The sequence below is a fragment of the Tupaia chinensis genome, unplaced genomic scaffold (assembly GCF_000334495.1).
Source record: "Tupaia chinensis unplaced genomic scaffold, TupChi_1.0 Scaffold000459_1, whole genome shotgun sequence".
Taxonomy (NCBI): domain Eukaryota; kingdom Metazoa; phylum Chordata; class Mammalia; order Scandentia; family Tupaiidae; genus Tupaia; species Tupaia belangeri.
Genome location: NW_006159968.1, coordinates 480304 through 497455, shown reverse-complemented (window position 1 = coordinate 497455; position 17152 = coordinate 480304). Strand labels below are relative to the sequence as shown.

The 17152-nt window shown below is 52.2% G+C and overlaps 1 protein-coding gene across 1 annotated transcript in view; it reads right to left on the bottom strand.

The window, feature by feature from the left end:
* Window positions 1–563: 563 nt before the first annotated feature.
* Window positions 564–17152, bottom strand: part of ZFAT (zinc finger and AT-hook domain containing) — a 217737-nt gene continuing 201148 nt past the window's right edge. Inside the window, exon 16 of the mRNA XM_006155514.3 lies at window positions 564–1469. Within this exon, the coding sequence (XP_006155576.1) occupies window positions 1230–1469 (240 nt within the window). The 3' untranslated portion in view covers window positions 564–1229. The remainder of the gene's footprint in view (window positions 1470–17152) is intronic.

Sequence of the window (17152 nt, the reverse complement as noted above, 5' to 3'; positions counted from 1 at the left end):
TTTTGGTGCCAAAGAATTTTGAAAATCACAGTTTTTTTCATAATATGTGCTTCCCATGAACTTGCTGGAGACCTGTCCTCATATACCTGTTTAGGATTTCACTGGAAGGAAAGGTTCTCAGAGGAAACCAACCTTGGCCTCAGTGAGTCAGAAAGTGTGTGAAGAAGTGGAGAGACCCCAGGGATGGGCAGAGAGTGCAGGACTCACCACATTGCCCATCAGCACTGTACCCAGAGCAGTGAACACCCAGGCTGGGAGTCTCAGTCCAATGTCACTGTGTCCTGAAGCTTCAGAGTGTCCGGTTACTGCTTCTCCCAAATGCACAGTAGAGAGAGGGGCGCTGCCACTTCTCAGTCGGTGCAGATTACATGTGGGTTCCAGGAAAACAGAGGGCAAACTCCTGGATCCCAGGCAACCCAGCTGCTTTCAAGAAGAAAGACGGTTACCACCTGCACTTTGAGAGCCTGGGCCTTAGTGGGTATTTGCAGGTGGGGCCTGAACCCAAGATCGCCACTTGAGAAACAGAAATGTGAACATCCAACCTAATTGAGGAACTGCAGTGCTCAGGTGGAGGATGCTTTTATTCCATTCACCTCCCCTTCTGAGAATGGGAGGTGAACAGTGAAAGTGCATATTTCTTAGAAGCAGAATTCCAGGTTGGTAAAGGGACATGAGATGGAGTGAATCACGGTTACTTCACTTAATAACAAGCACTCTGACCCTCGAGGAGGACGGGACTCTGCAGATGAAGCCAGGACCATCCCACCTTGCCCAGCAGTGATTCAAACACCCTAAGGTCACTTCTGATGTGACGGCTGTCTCCCTTTTGCCAGACTGCTGCATAATGGTTCCAGATGAAGACGCATCACCTAGATGGGGGCCTGGGGGTGGAGGAGGTGGGGAAGATGTTGATGGAGACAGGGGTCTCGTGGACCCTGCAGCAGGGGTGATGTGGTGTAGGTACGTGCGGGGAGTTATGTGGAAGCCTATGTGGAGGCAGTCGGAACAGGGCAAGGGTGTGTATGTCTAGGAGGACAGGAGTCCCGTATTGCTGGTGATGCCAACTGCCTTGCCCACCCAGAGTAGAAAGAGGAGAGTCTCCTCGGGATCGCCAGACAGGAAGTGCAGAAGAGAGCACCATTCTGTGGGCCAGGAGGGCTCTAGCCCGTGCCCTGGGTGCTTGCAGAGTCTGCAGCCCTGCCTGCGGCCGTCCATCTGCAAGTCCTCCTCTAGATCTCCTGGGCTGGCTGCTCCACCGCCTGTTCCTCCACGGGCTGCATGGCCTCCTGCACGTAGACGATGAATTCCGAGGCCTCCCCACCCTGTGTGTAGACGGTCACCGTCTCGATGCCCTCCACGTCATCAGAGGACACCACCAAGTGGTGCTGCTCGGCCAGCTCCACTGAGGCCTGCTGGAGGGTCTCCTGGATCATGACTGTGTGGTTGGAGCTGGGCTCCTCATCTGTGACCTGTGGGAGGACAACATAAAGGTCACACAAGTCCCACTTCTAGGACTAGCAATGACAACAGATCACAGCTACCTCAGGGACCAACTTGTACTTCCCAGGAACATGTCCACACTGCACGTGATCCTCTCAGCAATGCTGTCTTGCTCTCACATCCATATACAGATGAAAAGAATAAGGCTCAATGATGCAAAGCAACATGGTCAAGTCCCTAAGCAGTAGCAAATGGCCTCAGGTTTAAACCCAAAGTCCAAGCTCCTTCCCTGCTGTCAGGCTGCCTCCTGGGGCTTCCAGGGGGTTACCTAAAGAATGAGAGTTGGAACGACCATGTGAGTTATTTACTACAATGTGGGAAGAGCTGCTCCTGGTCCATTGGGTGGTGACACAATCACTGGGTTTGTCCTGGGTCGCCTGTCTTCCCACACACTCTGGAAGCTCTACTCTGCATGATGTCAACAGCGTAGTCCTCACCTGGCTGCCTCTCCCCTGGTGTTGTCCATCAGCACAGGCCTCACCCCTTATGGTGTGTGGAGGAGGCCTGCTGAGGGAAACTCACTGTCATAGAGCTGGGGTTCAGAGTCCTAGGAGTGCCCACCAGTGCAGGGGACCTCCTGAATTCCATGCCAGGTCCTCCTCTGTAGTTCCCCTGGAAGATTCCAGGCAAGGCCAAATTCCAGTTGGCAATAATCCCCATGTTCCTGACTCTGCCAGATCTGGGCTGGTTTTGTTTTGTTTTGGTTTCGTTTTCAGTTTTAGAGAGATTTTTGCTATAGGGCATGTGTGCTCTTCAGAGAGACAAAGTAAGAAACCACCCCCAAGGGGAGATAGCCATGCCACAATCCCTTCTCCTCCATTCTCCTCTAGAGATGTTGGGTGCACACACACATATGCCCAGTGTTAGTTTTGAGTCACTGGGTCTGGAACTCAAACCATGGTCAACTATGTGGGAGTCTAGGGATGTAACCATTATGCCATTTGCTGATCCCTGGGTTGTTTTTAATAACAACTGTCTTTGATCTCAAGAAGAGAAATACAACATGAAAAAGATTTAAGGGTTAAGACTCTAGAGTTGTACAAACAAGTGAAGGATTAGAAACTAGCCCAGGAGGAAAGCCACAGGAACTGGGATTACTCAGCAGAGGAAGAGAGTCTTCGTATTTAGGAGGGTGCTAGATGGACCCACCTGTGTCCAGGCAGACCTGAGTGGCAAGGTGGAAGGAGCACGTGCTTCATCCTACACTAAGTGGACTTCAGCTCGAGCACTAAGCTGTGAGGCCTGGGCAAGACGCTCCCACACCCGTTTTCTCATCTGTAGAATGGACTAAAACGCCCACTTGGGACGACTGCAGACAGAAGTGAGCAGATTCCACATGCAAACTGGATGCTTACCAGTGTCACTGCCCTTTCCATCCCTTCACTCACTCAGCAACACTACCTCAGACACCCACTACCTGGATGGAATCGTGGCCTCACGTACGCATTTCCTTTCAAAAGATCTGGCCATTTTGTCAGGCCCAGCTAGACTGCAAGCCCCCTAAGGCAGGGGCTGTGTCGGTTATCACAGAGGTTTCCCCAGAGCCAAGCGCAATGCCTGGCACACAGCAGGCACTCCACCTGTGAGGTTCCGTCCACCCTGACAGTACAGGTCTTACCACAGTCGAAAACCACAGTTCCACCAAGGAGCCCAGTCTAGGGGCAGGCGCAGTGGAGCGGGAGTGACTGTCCTGCCAGGCTGCAAAGCACAGACACAAGTGGCAGCACTGCAGATAGGCAGGTGGTCAGGGCGGGCCTAGGTTCCCGCCACGGGAAGCTCCTGGGGGTGCAGGGAGAGCCGGTTTGCTCAGAAAGCCTCCACAAACTCCCACGCTTCTGGCTCTGGCCCCTGCTCATGATGGATACTGGATGTGGCCTCGTGCCTACCCCACCCACTTGGTTCACACCACGTGTCCACGCACTCTCTGGGGGTGGCCGATTGGCTTGGAGGGGCTCCTTTCAGACCCCTGAGGTGATGATCCCAGCCACTGTGAGTAGGACAGGCAGAGTCAACAGGTGGGTTATATTAATTCAGAGAAAAAATGGAAAAGGCACCTGTGGGGTGAGCTCCAGTGGATTCCAAGTCATGGATTGGAAGGAACTTTTCATTTGGACTGACGGAATCCACCAGAAGCTGGAAAGCTTTGCCTAATACAAGCTATCTTCACATTTAGCAGGGCGTGCTTTTTCAGAGTGAGCCAAGACCTTTCCTTCTTTTCTTTTACCGTTAGTTTCAGTTCCATTTAACTGGAAAAGCGCACCATGAACCCAGAGTTTAAGAAATACTGACTCATTTCACTTTGACACAGAGTACCTGGCAGAAGACTGGGGAAGGGAGGTGATACATAACAGATCATCTCCTTAACTATCAGTGGGTTCTACACAAAGGGAGGCTTGGAGGATGGAGGATAGGGGGACCTCTGCCAGCATGCCCGGGACCTCACATGTGCAAACAAGGCCACCACACCCCAGGTAAACAGATAACATAGGATGTGTGAGATCAGCGATATACACGCTAGGTGGGACATACTTCGGATGTGATGTCATCCTTAGGACATATGATTGCCATTGAAGCTGGAGCTAAAATGAAGTCGTCACTAGTAGTTGCTAAAAGGAATTTTCACCAACTAGAAATCCAGGTTCTTTTAATTCTAACACCACAAACTACTGACAGGGGCTGGACTTCCTGTCCAGGATAAATATGGAGCTCCAGTCAGGCTGTGGACCCCTGTCCTGTCCTGTGACAGTAGAGGCACCCATCAAGTACTTGGGGTAGGTCCCGAGAGGGCCCAGACATGGCTGCTGCCCACACACAGAGAAGGGGGCAAGGCAAAGACCACAGAGAAGCCGACAGGCTTGGACTGAGGAAGGATGTGCTGTGCACCCGAGGAAAGCTATGTGAGCCACAGAGACCATGGCTGGAGAAGGAACCACAGGAGAAAAGAAGACAATGAACACAGCAGCAGGCCTGTGCCCACGGCTCACCACAAACACCAATCACTGCCATCACCACACCCACCAGACAGAGCTCTGTCTTCACCCCTGAAACGTTCTGCACCATCAGACACTGCTGATCCATCTCAGCTATACCCCAAGATCCCCTCTTCCCTGCTTCCACAAGACTCTCTAGTCGTGAGCCCTCTCCCTGATTCCAGGATCTCCCACTGCTCTTCTGCCTCCCACAAAAGCCGGAAGACTCCCGGGCCTCCAGCCTCCACTTCCTCTCTGGGTCTCCCATCTACATGGACACCTCTGCTCCTGGCAGAGCCAGAGACTCCGCCCCTCTCCTGAGCTCAAACCACAGGTCCCACTGCATGTGGGTGGTGCACAGGATGCTCGCCAAATGATGCATGAGTAAGGCTGTGCCCCAGTCAAGGACAGGCAGCGTTAGGGAGAAGTGGAGGGAGGCCTGAGATGAAGTTTGCAATCGGACCTTGAACAGCCTTGGTCATCAGCTCAGAGACTGAGTGTTCGTTCCATAAAGGAGGACATGAAGGTTTTCAAAGGAGTCATCCAATCTGCAGCCACTTATGAATCAAATCCTGCCTAACCCAAGAAGTCTTGCTGAGGGTTGTGTTTCTCTCACAGTCGCTCAAAGATTTATTTGTTTGCCCATTTTACCTTTACTAAGTATTAAGTCTATTTAAAGATAACCCTTCCTCCATTTTTTTTTCCATTTCTATCTCAAGGGTTTGTCCAACAAAATCACTTCTGAACCTAGCCACCGCTAATTAGCAGATACAATGAAGCTTCCAAACATAATCCTTTGGGCTCGTTTCACCATGAAAGGTGACGGGGGCAATGGCACCTGGTTCACAGGAGTCCTGCAGAGTGTGTGCCTCGCACGAGCACAGATGGAACCGGCTGCCTGCTAGTGCAGCTTTCAACCGGACGTCAGAATCATACCCGACAACGGCCCAGAGATCTCGAAATTCGTCCCTGCCTGCAAGGGGAACCTTGTTTACTCTTATGAGCTTTCACAGCGGTTGTGCCATCTCTGCAGATGCTGTCCGCACAGATGCCCCACCATAACCAAAGCTGACGTGCGGGCGCTGCTTCAAGGGGATGAATGAGGGATGGCATGTTGCTTTACAGAGGGGCTGGTGAACCTTTCTGCCAAGGGTGACCCTCTCTGTGCATTTCAAGTGTGACAGGCTCACACTTCTGTCGTTTCTGCAAGCCAAGGACGTCCCTCCATGCTCCCAGGAAGCTCAATGTCTACTCAGCCCTTGTGGTTTACTGAACACTCGCCCATGCCTCACCCCAGGTCTCTTCAAACAAAGCCTTGTGACTTGGGCATTTCTCTCCCATCTCCATTTTACAAATGGGACCCTGAAGCTCCCAGTGGTCTAGTCATTCATCTCCGGTCAAACAGCTGGAAAGGAGCAAATGCCAGACCTTAGTATGCGTGACCCCAAGCCAGAGACCTTCTTCCGCTGGTGCGGTGTGATAGTGACTAAACGCATGCCACGTCACAGGTGGAAAGGATTAAATTATTACACTTTACCCATCCCGACCAGCACCCGCTGGCCTTATAACGCTCAACCATTCTCTGTTCAAAATGATCACTCTAGTAGCTTAATCTATTAGCACAGACTTAAAATTGTTCTCCACAGTTGAAATAATATGGCTTTCACAGTGTCATTACCCCTTGAGATGGGTACTCCATTTTCTCCAAAGGCTATATCTAACGTATCTTTCAGCTGAATTATTAGCAGCGTGGATAGCTTAATAGAAAACTTTAACCCATGGGACTGCACAAATTACCCACTGACTCAGGCGCCGAGCTCTGCAGTCTGTGTCAAGTGTTCTTCCGGAATCCAGACGAGATCATCAGAACCTGGCACTTTTCTGGGCTTCATTTATGCTGAAGAGCAGCATCTCCCTGGAACCCTGTCTCTCCTGTGGCTTCAACCCTGCCCTGTCCACGCACTGGGCAAATGTCGAGGAAGACTAGTGTGAGGGCTGCCAGGTGTGATGGCTAACCTAACAGCCTTGCCTGCTTCCTGCCCTGCTGCCTGTCCTGCCTCTCCTCCCATCGCCACCTTCTTTGTAAAATCATTCCTAGAAGGTTAAGCTTTCCCCTTCCCGACATTCAAGAACACCCCTGAAGTCCCTCTAGCTCAGGAAGCCGTCCTTAGGGTGTCACAGGTCCCTGTGTTGCCCCACTGTGCTGCGTGGGTGCCTTGCTGAGTTGTTGCACATGGAGCTGTGATTAGAGTCCATCCCTGCAGACTGCCCACTGAACCGGCAGCTCCGGGGGAGCAAGAACAAACCTGGCTCCTCCATGCCTAGTCAGGGCCACACTCTTGCAGACACATAGCAGGGGCTGATGGTATGTCTAGAGCTCCACTGGGTGGGAACCGGAAGTGATGATGAAAAGAACTAACTGCCTGGAAGAGCCATAGGCTCCAGATCCCAGTCTGCCTCCCATGCTTCACACTGCCGCCAGGAGTGCGCCCAGGTGATGTGAAAGCAGGGAGGACAATCCGCTCTACATGGAAGAGAACCCCTCTTGGCTCCAAAGTCCCAAAGGTGTGATCCCCTTCATTGATGGGAGAGGAGCCAAGGTTCAGAGGAAATAAACTGCTCGGGGCCCTGTTCCTGGAAGCATGGCTCGGATCTCGAGCTTCTGGTCTGCGAGACTCCCCGCCCTACTCCAGGCAACACCACACTAAGTCCAGCCCCCAAGCAGTTCAGCTAATGGGAAAATACAGCACCACGCCAAGCATGGCTCCTGGTCCATGAGTGAGCACTAACTGGGTTTTCCCTGGAATCACTGGTTGAAGAGAGAAAGACGTGAACACAGCGAGGCTGAAGACACATCTGAGGACAGCCCTGAGGCTCTGAGATGACACCGTGCTCTCACTGCTGAGAGCTGTCCAAACAACCTGCAATGACAGGAACAGTGCTTGCATGCTGGATGCCGTCTTCAGTGTTCTACTTATATTATAGTACTTGTCCTTGGGACACCCTGAGAGCCCTTCGTGTCCAGTCCAGAGGACGCGGGGTCAGGAGAGGGTGAAAAGCTGCCCCTAGGGGCTCCGTCTGCTCTGGTGGGCCCCTTCCTCCCCCAGGGCTACACACGTTCGGCTCAGGCTGTCACTGCTCCCTGGGCCTCTGCACCCGCCTGCCAAGCTGAAGACTGCAGGGTCAGGGGCCACACAGACTCTTCTCGATTCTCTTACCAGCCTCCTGCACTTGACCCTGGCACAATCTCTTTCATACTTCGTATATTTCCTCCTTAACAAGAACGCACCACGAGATTCCTCCATCAAAGTGTCCCCGTGCCTGAAACACACACTCACAAAAAGGCCTGGAGGTTGGCAAGGCAAGGAAGACGACCCCTCCTCCGAAAGCACGGCTCCTGGGTGGGCTGTGTCTGAACCCCATCCTCATGAACCCCTGATGCCGCAGGAGAAGTGGTGAGGAATGGTGTCTTGTCTAACAGGAAGCCCACCAAGACGGAAGTGGCCCTGGAGAAGCCTGCCCTAGACTGCCTCTGCCCTAGGCGAGCACTCCGCCTCTGGCACACAGTCTGTCCCACCCGTAAGCCACACTCCCCTAACACACATCCCCCTGTGTCGGCAACTGCACCAGCCACGGCCCCCGCCTGGGCTACCTAAATAGACACACTCAAGGACATCAGAGCATGACAAAGACTAATCAGGAAGAAAGAACGGAGTCTCATGGCTGAGTCCCATAGGGACAGCAATGAGAGAAAGAGAAATGTACCCACCAGCTGGGTATTTAGAGGAACATTTTTTAAAACCATGGGTAGACTGCGATAAACAACACAGGTTTGCATCACACCTTCGCCCAGAGCTTTCAAAACACTGCAAATCACTTCCCAGCGATCCAGCTCCCCACAGGCCTGGCGGAGGGGCCCAGGGCCACATTCCTCACCAGCTCTCTGACCTAAATAGATGCTGGTGAATTCCGTTCTGAGGGGGCACTGGGGTTTCCAGGCTTCAGTCAGGCCGAGTCGAACCTAGCACATTATGTGAACTTGGCTCTCGGCACATAAATCAATGATGGATGAAGGAAGATAAATAAAACCTGTCGGCTAAACATGAGAAGAAATCTTGGTGGCACGTGTGGGATGGCACTGGTTTACCACGTGTTCAGCTTGTAACCCTCTGAATGAAAGTGTCACCAAAGCACGTCCATCGAGATGCGGCCCGCATTGCCGATGTCCTCCCTCCAGGCCGTGACCCTCCTGGGCACGGGCAGGGGGATGGACACTCTCAATTCAGGAATCCTAGCTGGAGGGCCGCGTTAGGACAGGGACCAATCAGAACGTCTTATGGTGGGGAGAGCCTACTGTCACCTCTGCCATCGTCACCACCACCGCTGGGAGGTCGTTTCAATTTAGGCAGCCTTCGCATTTCAGATCCACTTGCAAATAAGCGGAGCCAGGTTCCTATTTATTAAACCGCGTCTTAGGGAACAGCCTTCTCTCAGAAGTCATTAACGTGCTTGAAAGGGAAGGCACCTGGGGCCGCAGCCAGAAATGAACAGCGAAGCCACAATTCATTCTCCTCTCGATGGCACTCCCGTTGTTCTCAGGATTAGTTCTCGGGCCCTGCTGGGAGTCCAGCCCTCAGCACTCTGGGAGAAGCAGACAGGACTCAGAATGCCACCAGGAAGACACAGACATTGTCAAGATCATCAGCATGAGGAGGGGAATGCTGTGATGGGCAGGGCTGAATAGACCAGGCCCGGGAAACTCAAAGCAGCTAAGACCAGAGGCAAACAAACCCCACCCGGAGACAGGCTGGATGTCGGCAGTGTGTGTGTGGGAACATGTGAGCGTGTGTGAGGGCATGAGTATGTACATGGGTCAGTGTGTACAGCTGCACATGTCAGTGTGGACATGCATTACATGTATGTGTGCAGGTACATGGGCATGGGTGTGTACACATATATGTGTGTGCATATGTGTGTGTATATGCATGTGTGTGTGCAAGCATGTGAGTATCACTGTGCATATGAGAGTCCACGTGTATATATGTATACATGCAGGTATATGGCTATGTGTTGCCACATGGTGTGTGTGTGTGTGTATGAACACGTGCAGATATGTGAGCATGCAGATGGGAGTATACGTGTCTCTTTGTGCCCCTGTATATATGCATGTGTACACACATGTGGCATGTGTGTATACATGTATTGTATATATGTAGACACCTGCATGTGGATCTATGCACGTGCATGCACAGAGCAGGTTTAGGTCCATGCCGATGGCAGAGGGAGAGCATGGCCCTGGGCCTGTCCCTGCACCTGCGCTGTCCTGCCGTCTCCACCACTCGCTCTCAGCACAGGGACTAGACACCTCTCCACATGGCACTTCTTTCTCCACTTCGCACCTCACGATCCCACTCGCTCCCTCCCTGCAGCGCTTCTCACCATGCAGGCAGGCCCCTCCCAGCTCACAGAGCGTCTGCAGAGCCCTTGCCTCACTTAATTCTCAGACTCTCAGTGAGGGAGGCAGGCAGGGAGGAGTCCCATCATATCCCTTCGAGAAAGGATGGTTCAGAGAATTTACAAGATGCTCCGGATACTAATAGTTGATTCTAGAATGTGATGCCAACTAAAAGGCCTCTGGGGCCCACACTCTTCCTAACTGACCCTGGTTCATATCTGCTGGCTTCCTGCAACCCTCAGTATGACGCTCAAGCTCCCCAGTTGCTCCCTGGCCCGGGTCCTGCCTGCCCCACTCCCCACACTCAGCCGAGCACCTACCACATGCCTTAGAATCCTCCCAGTAAGTGAGAAAAATGCTTACGCTCACATGGGAAATGAAAGGCAGCAGACAAAGAACACACATACCATCCCACGTCCACTCACAGCCACCGCCAACGTCCACGGTCCACAGCCCTTCCTCGCTCCTCTCCCACACCAATTCCTGCCACCTTGGAGCCCTCCTTCATTTCCCCCTGCTAAGAAAGCTTCATCTCTTCCTTCCTCAGGTCCTGCTCAAAAGTCGCCTCCTCCAATGGGACTTCCAGGCCAACAGCTGTGGCCGCGCTCAGGCTGGCTGCTGTCTGTGTCCTTCGTGGCACTGTCACTGCTGGACACTCCGTCCCTTGTTTGTTGTTTGTGACCGTGAGCCCGAGAAGCAGGGCTGTTCTTTCTTCCCAGCACCTATTCCTCGCCGGGAGGGTGGGGGAGGAGATGCCTGACAGACGTTTGCTGAACAAGTGAATTCTGGAAACCAGGACGAAACAGCACTGTTGTGTCTATGTGATGTGCAATAACAGGCCACTTCCTTCCTCCTCCCTTTCCTGTGATTTCTAAACTTCTGAAATAATGTACTCTTTTAATAACTGGGGCTGCAGGAATAAAGGGGAAACTTCACAGTGGCGAGGAAGGGCAGGATTGGGAGGGGGATAAGGAGAAGGCAGAGGTGAGGAAGAAACACGATCCCTCACTGCCCGGGAAGCCCAGGTTGGTCTGCCTGCTTAGAAGCTGAGGGCAGGGGCCGGCACGCTGGCTGAACCATGTTCCCTGGAGAGCACGCCTGAGGGCAGAGGCGGGCACGCTGGCTGAACATGGTTCCCTGGAGAGCACACACAGCCCGGCAGCCCCATGTCTGGCACACAGCGCTGTTCTGAAGAGACGTGAGTACACTGAGCCAGCCAGCCATCAGGAGGTGGCCGGCATCGGTACTCAGCCTGAGGTCCCTCTTCACCCATAAAGCACACCTACATGTCCTGAGCACACACAGGGACTGGATGGAGAAAGCTACTTCCGAGAGCCCCTGCTAAAGGCTGCACCCCTAGAAAACAGCTCAAACGCAGGGCTGGGAGGGTTTTCCAGGGGAGGGTGGGGGTCTGCACTCAGCAGGCCCCTCACAGCACGAACACCGCCCCCAGGTACTCACGGGAGCACACAGGCTCAGCCATCGCCCTAACCAGATGGGCAGACGGGAGGCCAGGAAAGGTCTGTTGGCCATTAGTGACTTGAGAGGCCATATGATAGAAAATGAGCTAAAATAAGGAGAGATCTAGAGGGCCAATGCTTGCTCTGGGCTGCTAGGCTGGAAAAGTGTCGCGTGTGTCTGCTGGGTAAAAACAAAAACAAATACAAATACAAACAAACAAACAAAAAAAACCCTGATGCATTAATTCAGGGACTAGCAGGTAGTGTGGTGATTAAGGCACTGGACTCCCACATGGCCACCCCCTGAAGTTTGAGTCTGGGACCTAGTGAATAGAAAAGCACATTATGCGCATGTGTGTGCCTGCCTGAAATCCAGGAGGAGTTCAGAGGACAAGGGATTGTGGAGTGGCCATCTCCCCTGGAGGGTGATTTCTTACACTCCCTCTCAGGGTCTCTTTCTGTTTCTCCCTGGTCAATGCACATGTCCTATGGCAAAAGCCTACAGAAAAAAAAGAAAAAAGAAGATACATCGATCAAGTTGTTCCAATCACAATGCACTCTGACTGGTTTAAGCCAAAAAGAAATTGGTTAAGGGACAGTAGGTAATTCATAAGGACAGTACATAACTCCAACAAAAGGACTCTGAATTTCATAGCCAAGCGCTATGCACAGTAATAAGGCCAGAGTTTCTCCTGCTCCACCCCACACCACCACAGATCAGCACCCACCACGTGCCTTAGAATCCTCCCAGTAAGTGAGAAAAATGCTTACGCTCACATGGGAAATGAAAGGCAGCAGACAAAGAACACACATACCATCCCACGTCCACTCACAGCCACCGCCAACGTCCACGGTCCACAGCCCTTCCTCGCTCCTCTCCCACACCAATTCCTGCCACCTTGGAGCCCTCCTTCATTTCCCCCTGCTAAGAAAGCTTCATCTCTTCCTTCCTCAGGTCCTGCTCAAAAGTCGCCTCCTCCAATGGGACTTCCAGGCCAACAGCTGTGGCCGCGCTCAGGCTGGCTGCTGTCTGTGTCCTTCGTGGCACTGTCACTGCTGGACACTCCGTCCCTTGTTTGTTGTTTGTGACCGTGAGCCCGAGAAGCAGGGCTGTTCTTTCTTCCCAGCACCTATTCCTCGCCGGGAGGGTGGGGGAGGAGATGCCTGACAGACGTTTGCTGAACAAGTGAATTCTGGAAACCAGGACGAAACAGCACTGTTGTGTCTATGTGATGTGCAATAACAGGCCACTTCCTTCCTCCTCCCTTTCCTGTGATTTCTAAACTTCTGAAATAATGTACTCTTTTAATAACTGGGGCTGCAGGAATAAAGGGGAAACTTCACAGTGGCGAGGAAGGGCAGGATTGGGAGGGGGATAAGGAGAAGGCAGAGGTGAGGAAGAAACACGATCCCTCACTGCCCGGGAAGCCCAGGTTGGTCTGCCTGCTGAGAGCCTGAGGGCAGAGGCGGGCACGCTGGCTGAACATGGTTCCCTGGAGAGCACACACAGCCCGGCAGCCCCATGTCTGGCACACAGCGCTGTTCTGAAGAGACGTGAGTACACTGAGCCAGCCAGCCATCAGGAGGTGGCCGGCATCGGTACTCAGCCTGAGGTCCCTCTTCACCCATAAAGCACACGGTCATGTCCTGAGCACACACAGGGACTGGATGGAGAAAGCTACTTCCGAGAGCCCCTGCTAAAGGCTGCACCCCTAGAAAACAGCTCAAACGCAGGGCTGGGAGGGTTTTCCAGGGGAGGGTGGGGGTCTGCACTCAGCAGGCCCCTCACAGCACGAACACCGCCCCCAGGTACTCACGGGAGCACACAGGCTCAGCCATCGCCCTAACCAGATGGGCAGACGGGAGGCCAGGAAAGGTCTGTTGGCCATTAGTGACTTGAGAGGCCATATGATAGAAAATGAGCTAAAATAAGGAGAGATCTAGAGGGCCAGTGCTTGCTCTGGGCTGCTAGGCTGGAAAAGTGTCACGTGTGTCTGCTGGGTCAGTATGTGACAGGCAGTCACTACCAACAGTGCTTGCTTCACAGGACAACAGGAGACGGCCTGTGTGTCTGGAGCCCTCTGTCTGTGAGCCACTTACTGGATAAACACCCTGACCAGCCACCCATCCCTACTCTGCAACGTCACACTGTCAAGTGCTGCATTCCCATAAGTGGACTTTCTCTTCCACCGAGAGCGTAGTACATGTCGGACCCTCTGGAGGAGGCTAGGAAAAGAACTGCAAACCTATACAGCATCCCTGCCCAACAGGCGTGTGATCTGGCGGAGAAAACGGACAGGAGCTTCTTCTGCACTGCCCAGGTAACTGGGTTATGGAAGAACAGGAGGGCAGTGACGGTCAGAAACGGCTTCCTGAATACCACGATGCTGGTCTCGAACACCACAGGTTTTCAGGATTGAGATGAACATGATGGTGTATAGAGGAGGAAAAGTGGGCCAGGCATGGAAGTCACACGGCAAAAGCCCAGTGGCCTGATGTAATGAAATTCAGTTTAGCTGGACAGGAAAAGAGAGAGAAAAAAGAATGAAAGATTAGAGAGGTTGCCAGAGCTAGATCTCGGTCGGGGCACCTGAGGGTGTGGCCGAGAGAAGATGCACAGCCGAAAAGACGCTTCAAGTACAGGAAGGGCTGCCAGGCGGGGGCTCTGGAGGCACCCGGACAGGTAGAGGGAACCCAGCTGACTGCTGTCCAGAAGCGACAGGGAGCCCCACTGCTAAGCTCCTCACACGGCTGCTCCATAAGCACCGTGTAGCACTCTGACTCGGGAGGGACTGTATTCGATGTCATCCAGCAAGGGGAAGGGTCCATTCTTACCCCTCTCTGCATTTCCAAGTCCATAAAGAGGATGCACTGCCCTTTCAGAAGTCTCGAGGAAACCTGCTTCCTCCTCGCCTCCCTCGGGGCTCCCACTGGGGGTCTGGAGCAGAAACGGGCCTACAGCCTGGCCTGCCTAGGACGCACCTCCTCCACGCACCCCAGCGGATCTCAAAGATGCCCTGGGAGAGCGAAAGCGACGAAGCACAAGAACGTCCCACAAGCAGCAATCATTCTGCTTCTCATGTGACTTTCATACTTGCCACCAGTCGTGAGGATTAAAAGAACACTGTCTCGGATAACCTGAACCCAGAACCTCCGTTTCTCATACAACACATAGCATTTGTGTGCTGAGCCTTTCTAGAAACACACGAGCGGTTTACGCCGAGGGCAGACTGCTTCACTTGGTTTAGGAAAGCCCTAAGTGAAGTGTTAGCAAGGCTCTCATGGTTTGAGTCCCCCGGACACGATCTCCTCTCAGCCTGTGCTCGTCACGGGGTTACCTCCCGGTGGTCTATGCCCAGGGACAAGCACGTGATCCCGCCACGTGTGTCTTATCTTCCCGCTGCTGCTATAACAAATTCTCGGAAACTCGGCAACTGAAAACAACGCAAACGGATCACCCTCTAGTGCTGAGCTCAGAAGTCCGAAACGGCTGTCACTGAGCTAAAATCGGCCTACCAGCGGGGCTGCATTCCTGGCTGAAAGCTGTCAGACAGGATGTATTTCCTGGACTTCTCCAGCTTCTAGAGGCCTCCTGCAGTCCTGGGCAGTGGCCTCTTCTCATCTCCAAAGGTAGCAATGGCTGATGGTCTTCCCTGTGTCCCCTGGCCGGTCCCTGGCTTTTCTGCCTTCCTCTGCCTCATTCGTGGACACGTCTGATTACATGGCACCTGCCTGTTCTGTAATGCAGGATAATCTCCCCTTCTGAAAGTCAGCTAGCCGCCTCAGTTTCCCCTGCCACGGAAAGCCTCCGGTAACTGTAGTTCCGGGATGAGGAGGGGCACCTATGGGAGAGCGCCACCACCCTGACTGCTTCTGTACCTCAGTAAGTCAGAGCTGAGCATTCACATCCTCAACCCACAGACGCTCCTTGACCTAGGACGGGGTTAAGACCCGATAAATCCACTGCAGGATGAAAATGTCGTTAAGGTGGAAATGCATTTAATACACGACAGCGTACGAGTTGTTCTCCCTTGTGACTGTGCACCAGGAGCTGGAGCTGCGGCTCCCTGGAGACAAGAGTCTACGACACGGCATATTGCTAACCTGAGAGAAGATCGAAATTTGACATTTGAAAGAAGAAAAAATTACAAGCCGAATAATCATTAAGTTGAAGACTATAAATAACTTTCTATTTAATTCTCCTATTGTTACAGTTAGGACACTAGAGTGACTTTTTTTAAAGTCCTGTATGTGTAGGTATCTGTGAATTTCACCTCAGACTAGTAATAGCAGTGTTATAAAATGGCAGCAGATGGTGTAATGGTTACATTACTGGACTCCCACGTAGTTGACCACAGTTCGAGTCCTGGACCCAGAGGCTTAAAACTCATGCTGGGCTCATGTGCATGCAATGCCCAAGATCCTGAGAGAAGAATGGAGGAGAAAGGATTATGGCATGGCCATCTCCACTGAGGGTAGATTTCTCACTTTCTGTCTCTCTGTCTCTCCAGCAAGCACATGTGCCCTATTGCAAAAATCTCTCTCTACCAAAAAAATAAATAAATAAAAAGGTAGTTACTGAGTGGGAGCACTGGCAGGTGAGACCCTGTGTTAACAGCCAAGTGACCCGTCCTCCTATGAAGACTTCCTTGCCACACTCCAGCTCTGTCTGAGACGAGGGCTGAGCTGGCCTCTCTCCATCTCTCTCTCCTGCAGAACTGCTATCCCCATTAAACTGTCTTTTCTCTTCATTCTCAGCTGCCATACTTCCAGATCACAGGAAGCAGTGCAATTATTTCCTCCCAGATGGCCACATCATCTAAGGTCACTTCCAATTCTCAGACTCTGATGCAAGAATCAAGAAGCCTGTAGATAAAAATCTCAGGACAACCAAACAGGACTGGAAAAAGAACGCGGCAGTCGATTCTTCTGGATGAAATATTCCGCTGTTTCTGTTTAAGCTCTAAGGAAGGACCCTTATTCTTTCCGGCAATTAGGGTTTTACTCGTTGCTTAAATTATTACCAAGCAATAGTTTCCTCTAGCATTCTAAAAAGAAACACTGGCAGATCTGTTTTACAAAGCTAATAAGCGAGCACAACTACTTTGACAACACTAGGCTAAGCGTGGAAACAAAAAGAAATGGTAAATACGATCCTGGATTTATAGAAGGAGGAATAGGTATAAATAGATGTAAATGTGGTTTGTAAAAAAAAAAAAGAAAAATCATAAATTCTTAACTCTAGAAATATCTATGTATACAAAGAGCCCCCTTCCCCCCCAAAAAAGTATAAAGCAGGTAAGTATCACGTGCCAGAAACTTGTGGAAATATCAAAAGATATTCACAGGCAGGAAGAAACCATTCCATATATCGATGAAGATGTAAAGCTTTTTAAAGAGGAAAGAATGCATAGGAAGGGAGGAAGGCCGTGATTCACCCCGGTGTCAGGCAGACATCTTTCATGGAGGAAGACAGCACAATGCCTCCCTCCACCCTGTGTTCCTCTTGGTTCTACAGAGACAAGCAGGCACTTTTTCTCCTCTGAAATACAGATCTCATCCACAGTCCAACACCCAGGCTGCAAAGGTTTCTTGCTAACGAGGTAAGTGCCTGGCCTTCTGTGGTGTCCGTGGGTCTTAGGGTGCTGAGACACACCCTGGCCCAGAAGGCTGCAGCCATCCTGTTATTCCACAGCAGGCACAAGAGACCCCGGCAGCGCAGACAACACCACCGGCAGCACGGACTTGTGCAGTGAAGGCCAGGAAGG